The following is an 18,108-nucleotide window of genomic DNA, read 5'->3' on the forward strand; positions in this document are numbered from 1 at the left end:
TATTACAACAGGTGTTGTCTATAGACGTTTAGCAAGGTATGGGGGTCTCTGTATTTCCTTACTCCTGACAATCACCTCAAACTAAACCTTCAAGATTTTTATCTTGAGGCATCAACTGTTGGAGTCCGTGACATCCTTTAAATACTCCAGTTATCAAATCTAATCTACAGGAGTAGTTGTAGGCTACAACTCTCCATTTGAGAAATATTATACAGTGATGTAGCTTGGGCAACTTCATTCTTGTTTTATGTTTCTGATGTTGGTTTATGTTTTAATCTCCTCATATAAAAATCATGTTTGTCAATAGTGCATGTATGTATTGAATGTATAAGATTGACGGCAGTACTGACCCTATGCTGGATTGTTTCATTTCACTGCATGTAACTTCATATGTGACTGAACTTGTCACGTTGTAACTGGATATACCATGGATTATATTATGTTATGCATCAGTCCTCAATAAAACAAACTGAATTAAAAGGGGACATCTATTCTATCAAAAATTGCATGGTAAAAGTCAAATGGTGCGCCTTCACTCTCGAACCGTACCATGTTGCCAAATAGAAGTTTCTGACCACTTATGGGGCATGGCTGTACTCAGGAGGAAATAACCATTCAATCTATTATGCAATTTCTACTGTTATCCTCGTAAAAATGAAAGATTTGAGGTAAAAACAACATTTTAAGTTAAAGAAATGTAATATTTAATTTTCATGTCTCAATTTTTTAAAATTACCGGTGTGTTAAGCACCTGCTGGTTCAAGATTCTCATCTTCATTGACTTCATTGATATATATAGTTTTCAATATTGGGTCACATGTTGGGGTTTCTGCTGTTTTGGTACCTCGAGGACTCTGAAAATGCAACATGGTGTCCACAATCATTCCAGCCATATTTACATTCAGAAAATCAAACAACGCTCCTTCTCTTTCTACTGTGTACCCAATCAATAGTTTCTGACAACAAAAAAAATCAGACCCACTTGTCTAATCTTAGAAAACCGATTAACAATAAAATGACTAATAGTCATCTTAATAATGTTTAATAATTGACAGGGTCTTCAAGGACTACCAGGGCTACCAGGCCCACCAGGTCCTCCTTTAAACATCAAAGGAGTAAGTACAAGCTTTGTAAACAATAGTAATTAACTGTAAAGTTAAAATTGTTAGTTTAACTTACCGTAAATGTCTATTTTCATTTTCACTTAGAATGTCTTTCCAGTCCCTCCAAGACCAAACTGCAAAGTACCGGTAAGTTACACAAGGGTTATCCAAAATAAAAGGAATCTATTAAAATAGCTTATGTATATATAAAGGGGCTGTCTAGTCCCCGTTTTCTCTCCGAGGCCCACCATGGTCTAAAAATAAAAAAATACTTACGGTATATTCCCCTACCAATCTGCAACTTTTTCGCCATACCGCTGTCTGGGTTCCCCATGCTCTCCTTGCTTCCTAATCTGGCAAAGACAGCACATGACGGCTGCAGTCAGAGGACAACCACTTTGAAAGGCATGATGCAAAGTAAAATAATTTAGATTCTACAAGTACTATTAGGTCTCGTTTAGAAGGGGGTATACGCATCAAGATCTCCCCTTTTACTAGTAGTCTCAAAAATATTTCAGGAGAGTTGGAAAGTATGATATTAGTTTTAAGTTTTTGTACCGCATATAAAAAGTTGTTCCCTAAAAATCAAGTTATCACATATCTAAATTGAGAATAACTTGCTGATTGCTAGGGATCCGATTGCTGGGACTTCTACGGATCTCAAGATAGGAGTTTTGGAATCCTTTAAACAAGGTTCTGCAGCCCTGTACTGAATGGACCAGAGGTATGCATTTCTGGTTTCTGCTCCATTCATTGTCTATGGGACTGTGAGAAATAGCAGAGCCGTATACCCTGCAGTCTCATTGACAATGAACAGAGCAGAGGCTGCACATGCGCAGCTCTAGTCTATACAACAGAGGGCTCTGCATAATCTCCATTTTCAGTTTTCTAAAGCTGTGATTTTGGAATCACTGGGGTCACAGCGGACAGACCCTCATTGGTCAGAAACTTGTACAAGGTAAAATTAAAGATTTATTGCCCAAAAACATCTTGCTATTCCCTATCCTATGTTAATAAATGATAAATACTTCTTAAGGCCTTGTGCACATGCTGCATTTTTTGCCTCATTTTTGCACGTTTTTTGGGTTCAGTTTTGGTCCCAAAACTGCATGGATTTCCTTCCCCAGCAAAGTCTATGAGATTTCATTTTTGCTGTGCGCACTTTGCAGCTTTTTTTTTTTTGCCTGCGTCTTTGTGGTGACTATAAAGATGCAGCATGTCAATTCTTTCTTTTTTGAGTTCTTCCAATCAATAGGTTTGACTTTAAAAAAATGCACTGGGCAAAAATGCTATTAAAAACACAGTAAAACGCGGCAAAAAATGCATGCCGAGGGAGTCGTTTTTGGGGACCAAAACATGCATCTTTGTGATCACCACAAAGATGCAGCGTGCGCACATGGCCTAAGTATCCTCCTGTTCCAGAAACACCATTGCAGTAGTCCTGGCTGTCAATATTAACTTTGTTGCACTGATCATCCCCCATAGAATTGAGCTACAAGATTAGCAAGACCCTGATCCAGCAGCTGTGTTGCTATTCTGTGACTGAGTGACCAAAAGCTGAGGGCCTTATGCTACCTGCATCCCCAACGCCTCTTCTGATTAGTAGGCCTGATGCGATGTGATGTTTGCATTATGAGACAACAATGATGCCATGGGCCTTATTAATGAAAAGAAAAGAATCACCAGAGATGTTGGTGGATAGGAGGAGAATCATAGGGCTGTGGCCATGGACTTCTGATGTGGCCACTGGATTAGAGTCCTGCAAATCATTGTACTCAGCTGAAGGATGCCATAGATGCACTTGACTATAGAAGGCAATAATTGACCTCAGCAGTACCTGTACGTATGACTGACTACTGTGGTCATGTAAATGTATGTGACATCATCGCTGAATCCAACAATCCTTTACAATTTTCCTTTCCACCTTGTGGGAGTCACAATTTGGCAATCATAATTTGGTAATTTGTAATTAAATAAAGTGACAGCAGAAATTTCTTTTGAGCTTGGAAGACTTCTTTAAAGGGCTTTTAAGACCCAGGTTTTGTTGGGTTTTTTTTATAAAACACATGCGTATGGTATAAAATATTAAAAATAGGTATATTTACATCTCAAATCCTTCAAATTGCCTGGTAGCCCACAAACCTATTTTATCCCAATTCAGCAATGTCATGTTGCAGATTCTCCTTGCAATAGTAATGTGCAGGTTTGGTGAAGGCAGCAGGCTGCAGATAGCACCAGCCATAGGTAAAGCGAAGCACAGTTCAGCACTCCGCTATCTTCTCCAGTCTCAGATGGCAAATGAGGACGGAATGTGCTGATTCACAACCGCACCATTTTCTGAACTGGTGGAGTCCCTGAGCAATTTGTGGATTGGTAAAAAGTTCATTATGGCCCAAACATTAAAATGAAGGGTAATAAAGTTAACAGAAGACTGTTTATTGTTTTGGAACATAACTGTAGATTTTTTTATAAAAAGGACCTGTCACGTCAAATGCTGCTGTTCTCCTAAATCGAGTGTTTTTCTTTTGTTCCTGCACCTTAGCATTCCTGACCTATGGCGAAGTGGGGTTGACTAAAAAGACTAGACTTACATCCGAAGAAGATAGGGCCATATCTGAGGAATGGAGAGGCTCAGGAATATAAGAAAGACAACACCAGATTTTTGAGAACAATATCACTTACACCAAGCAGAAATAGATATAGCAAATAAAGATACCAAAAGGAACCTGTCAGAAAAATTTTATTTATTCAATATGTGGTATTGCTGTATAAGCACTAAAACACCCTACCAAAGCACTTTTAGGCTAATTTGAATATGGTTTCAAAGCTGAATGTTTCTGCATTGGCACATCAAATTACCACAAAACAGGTATTATATTGATTTTTGATAGACTTATACAGCCATACCATTAGCTTATGTCTCCCTGTCAAGATATTTTTAAAAATGAAAAGTGATTCTAATAGTTCAATGAGCCCCTTGCTCTATCACAAACAAGCACAATCCATTATATTAACATTGTAGGTTTTGTAGTTTAATTATATTATCAGCAAAAATGACCAAATAGAGCTATTATTACTACTACTACAAACAATGTAAAATGATTCTTGTGTTATGCAGGTACATACAGCTGGAGAGGTCTCGCAATCATGCGGTATGTCAAATGATTATTACCTAAAAATATATGCATTTCTGGAAGAAAAAGAAAAATTTAAGAACATTACAGTCTCCATGTAAGACCAGTAAGACAGAAGATGCTGACAAGTGTATAGTATACAGTGGTATTACCGTATCTTGCCTTATTTTCACCATGTGCAGAATTATTAGGCAATTTGTATTTTTGATGATTAATGTTACTACTGAACAACTACAGTGCTGTCTGCCAATCCAAAAAGTGAATAAACCTGAACCCTGAATATTTAAGAAAGTAAACGTGAGATTTTGTCTTTGTTAAGAGAATACAGTGATACCTCGGTTTTCATTGATAATCCGTCCAAATACAATCGGTGAAGTCCGAAACCAATGAAAACCAACGCAATTATTTCTATAGGGATCAATGTAAATGCAATTAATTTGTTTTAGACACTCAAAAATAAATACCAAAAACACATTTTATAGAGAATAAAAATAGTGTTTAATACTAAAAGCAATAAGAAATAAATATAAAATAAATATAAAATACTAGCGTAAAGAATAAATACATTTTATCTTACATTTCTTACATACATTTTGAAACTGACGAGCGGGGTGATACATAATGCCACACAGGAAAATGCATGGATTACCTTATGTTGTCTCAAAATTAGCAGCATAGTCACATGGGCATGCCGACAAAAAACAACAAAATCAGAGGCAATCAACGAAAACCTAGTCAAATTTTCAGTAGAAAAAATCAGTGAAAACCAAAAACAACGATACCCAACAACAACAAAAACCAAGGTACCACTGTAGCTATGTGTGCAGAATTATTGGGCAACGTTTAGTGTGCAGAATTATTATGCATCCCATTTCAATTGTTTATTTTCATCTGTTAAAGTGAGAATAATAGCGAAAATAATAATAACAACCAAAATAATCACCAAACAACTAAAAATATTAAAAAATACATTTCAAAAAAATAATTCTGATCAATATAGCCACCCTTCTTTTCAATAAGCCTTACATCCTTGAAATCTGTCAGTTTCTTAATTTACACTGTTATGAGAGGTGTATTGTTTTCCTTCATTGTATGTCTCTTATTTAGGAAGGTCCCACAAGTTTCCAATATGTTTTAGATTGCCCCAATATTGTAGCAATTTCAAGAGTGCCTCATGCCTCTGTAAGACATGTAACACTTTTTCACTTTTTAGATGCAAATTGCCTCTTCAGACAGGAAGAAGACTTCCACCTATTGGAAATAGCAATCCTAAAAGTCAATATTGACCCTTTAACGGGCCTTATTGACTATGGATAAATGCTAAACTGGAATCTCAATTTTTCAACAGTGTTTCGGGATGTTGCCTCTCATCAGTGTAAAACATGATATCTGATTTGGCTGCATGTAATGCTTCTGAGTAGAGTCTAAGGGTTAATTTCTGTTATAGTCCATGTCAAGCTCATCTTGGAAATTAAAAATGCAAATAGTTTTGTCAGAGAGAAAGAGAACTTGAACTCAAGTGCCAACTATCAGTTAATTCTATCTTTTGGCCCACAATGCTTGAGGAAAGCAAGCTGCCTAATAATTCTGCACACCTTGATAAAGGGTGTTGTTATCCTTAGGCCACATGCTCACTGAATACACAAATGCACATCTCCTAATATGCTTCATTCAATAAGCATTTAAGTTTATATAACTTGGAGATGGTAAATCTGCATAAAAATACTCACTTGCCTTATAATTGTTCACACAGATTGATAATTTGCCTGCTTTCTAATAATGGCTCTACCACTTGTGCTGTCTCGAACTATTCAGCAAAGCTGAAACATGAGCTAAAGGAAGAAGGTGATAGTCGGTGCACGTGTGAAATCTGTAATATTTTAAGATAATGAAATGTTGTTTGCTTACAATTTTTCTTCCTGAATACATTTTCAGGGGAGAAACAAAGAGACTATATACCAAAAATTTAAAGAGAACATGTCAGCAAAGAAAAAAATCTGTATTCCTGCAGACATAGTAGTTCTATTTTCCATCCAGCCTTTGTAGGTGGCACTAGGGACAATGAACACTCGCCGCATGCTACACAGGGAGCGCGTTGTATTCACTCCCCCTGTACATTGACTAACTGCTCAGAGGATGTCTCCAGTGGCATTTTTTAGTTGACAAGTTTCTTTTAAATATTTTAGGAAGGATAAGAAAAATAGATTAATATATTTGTTCTACCACCACCAATCTGTTCAGTACACTGCTTATAATATGGGCTTATAGAATAGAGTGCCAGTGAAAAGTTTACTCACCTATTCATGCACTAGTGCTCTTGTTTGTTCACCAAGCATTTGAAAAGGACCCACCAAACATGCCACAATGAGAGCACCTTTACAACCTCAAGTGCCTGAGACCCCCCCTCTGCAGAAGCAAGGCTCACTCAATACTTTCTTGCAAACTGAGTGCCCACAAGTCAATACCCACTATCTTCAAGTGCACCCCGTCTGCCAACCAAAATTTTTTATCCCCCTGTTCCAATTCGCAATGACGGACTGCAACCCCTCCATTGCGGCTCACAAATTTTGAGATAGCCATATTGACCTTCACCTGAGGCATGTTAAGCTTCTTTGCTGATTGAACATTTTGCCACATACTCCTTGGAACCATCTCTGACCACACTGTCACCAAACCCGGAAAAGATGCCCATAGATGCAACAAATCATGTTTCATGTCCTTCACTAAAAGTCTAAAAGGACGCACACCCAAATCATTCCCCCCCACGTGCAAAACCAGAATGTCAGGTGGCTTGTCTAAACAAACATACCTATTAAATTTCAGCAATTTCATACCCTGTTCTACCCCATACCCTTAATACCAAGCAACCTAATGAGGGCCGACACCCTAGGAAAACCAAGCTGTCTACCATTCCTTCTGGCATCCGCTCGAAGCGCACCTCAAGAAACGTAAGAATGACCCAAAATCCAAACCAAACATGGGTAAGAATCTGAAATAGAAAAAAATATGCAACAAAACAAAATTAAGACGCATTCAGCCAGACACAAGAACCATTACCCAAAACAACCAATTAATGGTCCACAATCACATGAGGGTGAACATATGATCAAATGTGCTGAGATTCCCAATGACCTATGCGCCGTATAAAATTCTTCAAACACCTCAAAGGACACATAGCCAACGATGATATAGCATCTAAACGGACCCAGCGATCCTTACCTGCTTGATCTGTTTTGGATTATTGCCTCACAACAATCCCCTGGTCAAACCTTTGCTAGGTGAAACAGTTTGCTAACCCTCAACGCTCTGAAAAAGGCCAACGAAAAAGCTAAACAAAAAAGCAAGTCCTCGAAAAACTGACTTACAAATCACCCTCAACTCCCTACCCAACCGCTTCAATAGACTAAATGACACGGGACATCAACCATCCATGGTCCTAGAGCCCCTTCAAATCCCCCTCAATGCCCGGTGAACCAAAAACCTTAGATAAATCCCTCAAACCTTGCAGCTTGAAAGCAAATGCCAAACCTGCCATAAAATGACTCACTTTAGCCACAGACGATCCGTCAGCCACAACTCGCTCAATTTATACAGCAGTACTCCGACCTGGTCATCGTCTGCCAATGGCTGACAAACAGCGCCTATCCAACTCTCTCAAAGGACCCAGGCAGAATGATAAGCCACCCATGTATTACCAAAGTAACTAATGGAATAAAAATCTGCATATCTAATAAGAATAATTATTATATATGTCATATAATACGCAGAAAGAGGGACTACAATATGTGAACCAAATCACTAAGGACTGAACAAACCACACACAAGAAAAGAGGCGGTCATATGGTTCAACATGTTTTTATTATTAGTGCAGAAGGGTGGTGGGAACAAGGCAAACGGATTACATCACCGCAGTCAATACATGTATTGACTGCGGTGATGTAATCCGTTTGCCTTGTTCCCACCACCCTTCCACACTAATAATAAAAACATGTTGAACCTTATGATCGCCTCTTTTCTTGTGTGTGGTTTGTCCATGTATTACCAGCAAGAGATGATTGAATCAGAGGTCCGACTGCTTGAAGACCAATTTCCAGAGCTGTACGGGGCACTCAGAGCTGTTGGTCTCGGAATCCGGGGCGAGAAGCCGAAAACGATCTCACTGGAAACAAGATAAAGAATCAGCAATTGAGTTCTTAACTCCCGGTACATGAGATGCCAAAACACAAGCATTAATTGATAGCCAGACCAACACAAGCTGCCGCAACACCCGGATCACTGGCGGGGAAAATGTTGAGAAATTATTGATCACCAATACCACCCCTATGTTGACATAATTGAAATTAATTTTTTTGTTCAATAATTTACCTTTCCATAGATGCAAAGCAACCAAAAGTGGAAACATTTCCAACACAGCAACATTCTTAGTCAATCCGGCTTGGACCCAATGTTCAGGCCACGTACCAACGCACCATTACCCCTTAAAATAGACCCCGTGCTGCCACGTAAACACAGTAAAGAGCTCAAGTTCTACATTGTCCACCATGTCATCTATCAGCAAAGAATCATTGCACCTTTCCAAAAATTCTGGTGAAACAGATAGGTCCATCCTAAGCTCCGCGGACAGATGAACATGATGGTGAGGGGCCCATACCTCCACCGTAGGACTGGCTAACCTACGAGAGAACAACCACACAATGGGCATAACTCGACATGCAAAATTGAGTTTTATCAACAGCAACTGATCCTTCCTCAACGTCAACTTCTTCACCTGGCAGGCCCTTGACACCTCAGCCTTCAGCAGTGCAACTTTATCCTCGGGAAGATGAAATTCCCAGTTCGCTGAATCAATAACAATTCCCAAAAAACAAATACAAGCAGTAGGACTGACCGTTTTTTGGGTGCCAAAGGAACTCCAAAACATTTTGCTACCCATTCTGTGGATCTAAGAATGCTAGCACACTGCAAGGACCCCACAGGACCAATGCACAAAAAATCGTCCAAGGATTGTATGAGTGAGTCCAAGCCTGATACATCACAAACCGCCCATTCCAAGAAGGAACTAAAGGCCTCAAAATAAGTGCAGAAGATTAAACACCCTATGGGCAAGCACCTATCAACAAAGAATTCTCCCCCAAAAACAACCTAACAACCTAACACTATGCGGGTGAACTGGCAGTAAACTAAAGGACGATTCTATAGCAGTCTTTGCCATCAGCGTACCCCTGCCGCATCTTTTTACCCACTTGGTGGCCTCATCAAAAGACATTTAAACCACTGAACACAGCTCAGGGGCTATCCTATCGTTACTTAACATACTGTAAGGGTAAAAAGATGATGAATCAGCCGGAACTTTCCAGGCTCCTTTTTAGCCACACCTTCCAAATGCGATATCAGCAGATCAGGAAAGGGAGGAACTTGAAATAGACCCACCATTCTACCCATGGCCACTTCTTTCCCCAATTTTTCGAACACAACCCCCGCATGCTGATAAGCTGATTTTAAGTTTTTGGACGCACCTTAAGTTATAAATGCTGGGGATGGAATCCTAAACCCCATGTCAAAACCCGCTCTCAAAAGCTCGACCTTTTCCAATCAGGATACCTATTTAGGTAGCCACTCACCTGAATTACTCCAAGGCCGGGGCCAGCTAGGCCGCTCACTCGCAGAACCCAGCCTGGGGGGTCCCTGGAGGGGCTTCTGCAGTGACTCTGACCCAAGGGAGTCAGATCCAGTGACAGCCAATCCAAAGGCCTAGATCTACGGGGACACTGCTCAGGAAGGGATGGACTCCCCGCCCGTTCCCGGTCTCCCACCGATAATTTCTCTAATCGTCTCCTGCAACCAGCACAGGACATGGTCACTAGCAGCAGCCCTGAGCCGCTCCAGGAGCTGATCCAAGGATTTCATGCTGAGGTGAGCAGGAGACGGTCACAGGGACTAACTCACTATCCCCAGAGAGCGGGAATGGTGCAATTCCTCCCCCCGCAAGGCCTTAAAAATGCCTATAGCCCCCCCTACTCCTCCCCCTCTAAGGGGACCACCACTCCCCTCCAATCCTGGTCATGTTTACCTCTGCCCATAGCTTGGGCTAGTGCTTCGGTCTGTCTATTATATTGTATATTTGTACATACCCCTCTGAATTGAAAAGTGTGATGGAATGTCAGTGCTGTAGAATGAAAATAATTATTATTAGAACTCTCATTGCACCATATCGTGTTTACCTGAAAATAAGACCTACAATGAAAATAAGCCCTAGCAGGATTTTCCTTGCTTTTTGCAATATGCTTGAAATATAAGCCATACTCAAAGATAAGCTCTAGTTGCAGCTTAATAAGGAAGCATCGAGGCAGCTCAAAAAGAATTCACAAGAACCCTTCATCAAAGAAATTCAAATGCTGTGGACAAACAAGCGCAATAGAGTCTTATCAAAACATAAAGGTGGTACTGTGTTAGTAAGATGCTCAACTTGTTTGGTTGTGTCACCCACAACCAGTAGTACAAGTGTAAGCAGCTGCTGCAAGGTCCACAAGCCCAGGAGCTGAAGCAGTATGAAGGAACCTAGAGAAAACGTGGATTAAACTGCGCGGACAAGAAAGGAAAATTCCAAACGTCTTGAAAGGCAATATAAGTGCTTTATTCAACATGTTTCAAAGTGAATCCCCACATCTTCATCAGGAAGTACACCGAATTAAGTGCATTCCTGATGAAGAAGTGGGGATTCACTTTGAAACGCGTTGATTAAAGCACCTATATCGCCTTTCAAGTGGTTTGGAACTTCCTTTCTTGTACAGCAGCACAGTTTAATCCACATTTTCCCTTGGTTCCTTCACACTGCTTCATCAAAGAAAGCAGATTCCCCCAAAAGAAAGCAGACACCCCTAAAACATCACACTCCCATGTACCCAAACAATTACCATTGGCAAGTGTCAATGATGGGTGGGCTCTTACACAGAGATCTGCATCGCTAACCATTCCAGCTGCATTTCACTGCAGCTCTCACACACAGATCGGATACCAATTTCAGTCCTCGCGAGTGATACTGCTTCCAGTCACCAGGGAGAGCCAACAACTGTGGAGTGCAGGGAAACTTGATAGCAACACAGATTTGTATCTGAGAGCCCATTCACTTGCCAACTCTAATCATTTGGTGTCTGGTAAATGTGATTCTTTTGGGGTAAACTTAGCAGTACATAGAGAATAATAAATTTAAGCAGGTATTTTAAATTTTTGGAAATATAGTATTTATGCACCTCTATAGGACTGATTCTGCACCATGAGAATAGCAGATCAGATAAGAAAATGTGCATCTGAACCAGTAATAGGGTTAACACAAATTTGTATTAACAAAATTTAGACAAAATAAAAGTTTATTGAAAAATGGAAATTAAAATATAAATACTGTATATCAATTAACCAGTAGAGGGAAGCAGAACAAATAAACAGGGAAAGATATGAACATTTACATTTCTATAATAACCTTGAGTGAAGTATTAATCTAGTGATATATAACCATGAATACATTATAATAGGAATTCTTTATTACTTGTATCAAGTATCACAAAAGGTTAAGAACAAGTGGAGTACTTTATAATTAATGTGGATTGTTGTTCATTGAAAATAACCCGTAGTGCTTCTTTTAGAGCAGAAAGTGATATTAGACCCTGTCTTATTTTGCGAAACACGGTAGCTAGATTAAATTTTTACAATAAAAACATATGCCAATGTATGTAAAGCGCTCTGGAATTAATAGCGCTATATAAATGAATACAATTATTATTATTATTGTTATTATTATTAATAATACTACATAATTTGGTGGACTCGAGCAGTTACCAAATGTATCATAAAAAACATACATAATAATGAGGACGCTCAGGAATAGTAATGTCAAAAATACTTATGTAATTGAAATCTATGATCATGCACTCCCAGGATTTTTAAATAGCACTATATTGAACACATCTTGCCTGTAGCTCTATCCTCTGCTGGTAATCTTTCTTGGCCAGTTAGTAAAATCGCAGGATAAACAAGGATATTTATATGGGTGTTGTCTATCCCGAAATTTCCAGTGTTAAAAATTTACAGTTTTAAAACAAATGTAGTTTAGGTCCTGATCTGGACCTTCAGCAAGCAAAAAATACAATAACAAAAACACTATTGTTTTTAACACTTTGTAACCTATTTTTAAAAAAGTAAAAAGGCTCATATTAAAGTAATGGTGTAAAGGCCACTTTACACACAGCGACATCGCTACAGTAGCAATGTCGCTGGTGAAAGCACCTGCCCCCATCGGTTGTGCGTCACGGGCAAATCGCTGCCCATGGCGCACAACATCGTTAGTCCCCGTCACACTACTTACCTGCCTAGCGACATCGCTGTGGCCGGCGAACCGCTTCCTTTCTACGGGGGCAGTTTGTTCAGCGTCACAGCGGCGTCACTAAGCAGCCGCCCATTAGAAGTGGAGGGGTGGATATAAGCGGCCAAAATATCCCGCCCACCTCCTTCCTTCCTCATTGCCGGCGGCCACAGGTACGATGTTGTTCCTCGTTCCTGCGGTGTCACACAGCGATGTGTGCTGCCGCAGGAATGACGAACAACCTGCGTCCTGCAACAGCAACGATAATCGGGATTAGAACGACGTGTCAACGATTAGGTGAGTAATTTTGATCGCTAATGGTCGTTCCTGTGTTTCACACGCAATGACGTCTCTAACGAGGCCAGATGTGCGTCACAAATTCCGTGACTCCAACGACATCTCGTTAGCGATGTCGTTGCGTGTAAAGCCCCCTTTAGGGAAATTGCAGTTGATGACCGCTTGTATGAAAATATTATTTTTTTAGTTTCCACACAGAGTATTTGCAGAATTCTAAGGGGTCTACTCTAATGAAGAGAAGAATAGATCTAAAGGACTCATTGAAACATAAAGTAACAAATATAAGCTAAATTAATGTTGTTCTCACAAACAATTGCTTTAATACAGTTTGAGGAAATAAATGAAATAATTTACTTTATTTGTACACAGGTTTTAAAGGAGAAAAAGGATCATTTGGCCTACCAGGGTCTAAAGGGGACAGAGGAGATGTTGGGCCCCCAGGACCTCCAGGTGTGTAGAAGTTACAAACTTGTAAAACCTAGATTTGGATTTTACATGTGTCTCATCAATCGTCTATTGCAATTTTGAATCATGTCTTTATACATTTTGACACTTTGCAATTATATACAATGTCAGATATTGTATTAAAAAGCTTAATGATAATGGTAAAAATCCTCAATATATTTATACGAGGCATAAAGGAGGAAAGGCGCAAAATAGCTTTGTAGAACAGATGCTTTACAATTGTTATTTTATAGATAACAATGCAACAGACATGGCACGGAAAATGACCACCCTCGTTATGGTTTTGATCTCTAACAATATGAGTATTACCATAGACATGCTCTCCATTGAATCCTATGTTCACTGTTTATATAAAACTATTCTATAAGGTTACTTAACTGTTTATATGGAAAAATTTACATTTAAACTGGAAAATGAGGACACTGCACCTTGACTTTCATCTTACAGTTTGTTCATGCTTCTTCCAGCTTGCATATAAAGCATTGAAAATGTTTGAAATGTATGAGTTTTTCAAGACTGCAGCTAACTTTTTCTTTTTAGTTTACTCGTAACAAACATTTTATGGCAATTTTCAACTCATTGAGAAAAGAACCTGTGAAACACTCTCCTCTGTTCCCGCCTGTATATTATTCAGAATCGTCTCCCTCCGATTCATTTCTCCACACCCTCTATTCACCCAGTAGCTCGTTGCGACTGCAGATACTGGCTGATGACCGGATCATGCAGCTTTATATGAACACCCCTATTGCATCCCCCTATTTCCCTATAGATTGTAAGCTTGCTTGTTGAACTTTGTGTTACTTTTTATTTTCTGTACATGTTCCCACGTAATTGTAAAGTACTGCTTAATATATTGGTGCTATACATACCGTATATAAAATTATTAATATTTATTAAAGTGGTGATGCACTACATTATACAGCAGTGAAACTTTATCAAGGGTTAGATCCTACATTGCCAGCTGGTGAGAGATATTAATGCCCTTTGAAGAGACAAAAAAAATGTCAGTAGGGACACGTACGTAATCAATGATATAATCCCACTAATATTTAACCTGGGGAAAAAGAAAAACACTCACCAGCATGCAATAGGGGATGGAAGAAGAACACCGATTTGATGATTTGGCCGCCAAATGCAGCCAGCAACCATGCTGAGACGTTAGCATGTGCTATTATAAATATAATATCCAAATTTATCCACACAATCTATACATTGCTAAGACCCTGATGAATCAAAACAGTAAATAATGTTTGAGGAAATACATAGGAATTAGGGTTTAACCTAGGGCATATAATAATTTCAATTCACTAATATCTTGATCCTTTGGTCATGCAGTTACTATGATGGTTGCTCAGCAATATCAATTTTGAAATATCTGAGAGAAATCATTGGCGTATTACTCTCGGTGCTGTCAAATAAATATCAGGGCACTATAATGGCACTGCCAAATGACCAGCAATGAAATGTAACACTTTACAACTATTAACCCAATATAAAACATTGTTCCGTAATCTAAGTTAGCTTTGAAGGTGTTTGGTGTTTTGAGTACTAATACAGTGAGAAGAATGTTATTTACATTGAATAGATAGTACTCACATTAATACTAACTAGTGCCCTGGTAAACCCTACTGTTATAGGTTTTATTTATTATTTTTTTTTATTAAATTAGGTCTTTTAAATATTAGTATTAAATGTTAATTGTTATTGGATTCTACTCCAACTACATTTTATAGTGAATTTCTAAAATTTGAAACTTGGAGATACAACCTACTATATGAGAAAGTGAAATTTGCAATAGGGGATGGAGGAAGAACACCAATTTGCACCTGTTCAGCACTGTCCTGTGTCTACTGTGGACCCTCAATGTTCGTGTCACATGCTGCAGGATTTGGTGAATGAGGCAGAAGAAGAAAAGGAGGAGCAGAATCAGGTGGAAATGGAGGAAGACATAGATTTGGTGCAAAAAGGAGATTAGGAAGTCAGAGCAAAAATTATGATGACTAAAGCGGGCTTTACACGCTGCGACATCGCTAATGCGGAGTCGTTGGGGTCACGGATTTTGTGACGCACATCCGGCCGCATTAGCGATGCCGTTGCGTGTGACACCGATAAGCGATTTTGCATCGTTGCAAAACCGTGCAAAATCGCTAATCGGCGACACGGGGGTCCATTCTCAATTATCGTTACTGCAGCAGTAACGAGGTTGTTCCTCGTTCCTGCGGCAGCACACATCGCTGCGTGTGATGCTGCAGGAGCGAGGAAGCTCTCCCTACCAGCCTCCCGGCCGCTATGAGGAAGGAAGGAGGTGGGCGGGATGTTACGTCCCGCTCATCTCCGCCCCTCCGCTGCTATTGGGCGGCGGTTCAGTGACGTTTCAGTGACGTCGCTGTGACGCCGCACGGACCGCCCCCTTAGAAAGGAGGCGGTTCGCCGGTCACAGCGACGTCGCCGGACAGGTAAGTATGTGTGACGGCTCTGGGCGATGTTGTGCGGCACGGGCAGCGATATGCCCGTGTCGCGCAACAGATGGGGGCGGGTACCCACACTAGCGATATCGGGACCGATATCGCAGTGTGTAAAGTAGCCTTAAGAGGCTGGCCTTGACAACCAGCTGTGTTAGGGGTACTTCTCACATAGCGAGATCATGAGCGAGATTGCTGCTGAGTCATGGTTTTTGTGACGTACCAGTGACCTCATCAGCAATCTCGCTGTGTGTGACACTAAGCAGTGACCTGGCCCCTGCTGTGAAATCGCTGATTGTTACACACAGGGCTGGTTCATTTTTTGCTCGTTGCTCTCCCGCCGTGAAGCACACATTGCTGTGTTTGACAGCGAAAAAGCAACGATCTGAATGTGCAGGGAGCAGGGAGCCGGCATCTGGAAGCTGCGGATGCTGGTAATCAAGGTACACATCGGGTAACTAAGCGAAGCGCTTTGCTTGGTTACTCGATATTTACCTTGGTGACTAGCGTACGCCGCTCTCAGGCTGCCAGTGCTGGCTCCCTGCACACGTAGCCAAAGTACACATCGGTTAACTAAGCGAAGCGCTTTGATTAGTAATCCGATGTGTACCCTGGCTACGAGTGCAGAGAGCCAGAGCTAAGCAGTGTGCGCTGGTAACCAGGGTAAATATTGGGTAACCAAGCAAAGCATTTTGCTTAGTTACCCGATATTTACCTTGGTTACCAAGCGCAGCATCGTTTCCAAGAGTCGCTGCGGGCTGGTGGCTGGTCACTGGTCGCTGGTGTGCTCTGCCTGATTTGACAGCTCACCAGCGACCATGTAGCGACGCACCAGCGATCCTGACCAGGTCATATTGTGGTCGGAATCGCTGGGACGTCGTTTAGTGAGACGGTACCATTAGTTTGGTATGACAATGAAACAACGGGCAGAAACAGGATTCCCCCGCCTATGCCAGCATAAGGACTACAACAAGCAGCCAAGGCAACACCTACAGTATACATTATATGTGACATGATGGATCAGATATTTTTTCTGCCATTGAAACAACCTGGTGTACTTCTGCAAACACAGATGCACCATTTAAATAGCCAGTTTCAGTTACATTGAGACTATGTTCTTTCTCAGGCAATTACCTTGAACACGAATCCCATGGATTTCTGTGTCAAGACATTGTACTACTGGCAACAAACTAGACCAGTTCTTATGGGAGTACTGTTGTATTCAACCTCCAGTGTGGTGTCACAGAAGCAGTGCAATTTCACAGAAGGTATTCGGCACCGCTGGGGGATTTTCCCACCAAGGTGGACCAGGTCATCTGCTACAAGTGTGGAAAACCTAACATTTGTCAAAATGAATCAGGCAGGTATAAATGCAGACTATTATGCACCAATGACTGATACCAATCATTAAATCAGTGATACATTATGACGGTTTACTGTCATCTACTTTGTTCTGCTGCTGCTCTTCTGAGCATCTATTTCCTGTCCATCATGTAATCTATACTGTAGTACTGCTACTGGAATGGACCACATGCATCTACACCTTGTCGATCATGTCATCTATATTGTTTTACTGATACTGCTATTGCTTGGCCTAGACTGCAAGCATCTCCTTGCCTCTACCATGTTGCTCCTGACACAGGCATTGGACAGCGAAGCCAGCCACACACCACTTTCCTGCCCTCTGTTTTTTATAGTGATAGACTGCAGCACTGCTGCTTCCAGGGCTGCCATTGCTGACATTAAACTACCAAGTATCCCCTCGCTCACCCATTCCTAATACTCTACCGTGCTGCTCCTGCCATGGCCACACAGGTAACATCTCTTGGCTGGCCACTGTGTTTTATAGTGCTAGAGAGCACTAGTTATGCTGGGAAGCCAACTTATGTTTTCGTACCCTCAAGAAACAGCTCTCAAAATAGGGTTAATTTTTAAAAAAAGCTTGGTGACAATTTTTTAACATTCAAAACAGTACTCCCATTTTGACTCCAGAGAGAAGAGCTTAATAATTTTTTCATTAGCAAACAAGTTACGTACTCCAAAAAATGAATGCATTTTTTCACTTTTAGTTGAGCGGCCATTACTTTTTTATATTCAAAATAGTAAAGTAACCTGTATTGCCTCCCTATTTAAAGGGATAGATCATTTTGGACAGCTTATGAAAAATTCCTTCTTCATTTAGCAAAGTGAAAAGCTCTTTATAATCATCAAACAGGGATAGTTATTGTACCCAAACTTTTGAAAATGCCATTGAGTCTTTTTTACCATCTGCCAATAAACAACAAAAAATG

General features: G+C 40.4%; 1 protein-coding gene across 3 annotated transcripts in view; it reads left to right on the top strand.

Moving 5' to 3' along the window:
- COL15A1 (collagen type XV alpha 1 chain) overlaps positions 1-18,108 on the top strand; it is a 1,158,634-nt gene that overhangs the window by 829,654 nt on the left and 310,872 nt on the right. For all 3 annotated transcript variants that reach the window (XM_075314950.1, XM_075314949.1, XM_075314951.1), the window contains 4 exons: positions 1,056-1,115; positions 1,209-1,250; positions 4,222-4,255; positions 13,260-13,340. In XM_075314950.1, coding sequence (XP_075171065.1) covers positions 1,056-1,115; positions 1,209-1,250; positions 4,222-4,255; positions 13,260-13,340 — 217 coding nt within the window. The remainder of the gene's footprint in view (positions 1-1,055; positions 1,116-1,208; positions 1,251-4,221; positions 4,256-13,259; positions 13,341-18,108) is intronic.

Source organism: Anomaloglossus baeobatrachus, chromosome 6, assembly GCF_048569485.1.
Source record: "Anomaloglossus baeobatrachus isolate aAnoBae1 chromosome 6, aAnoBae1.hap1, whole genome shotgun sequence".
In the NCBI taxonomy this organism is placed as follows: Eukaryota; Metazoa; Chordata; class Amphibia; order Anura; family Aromobatidae; genus Anomaloglossus; species Anomaloglossus baeobatrachus.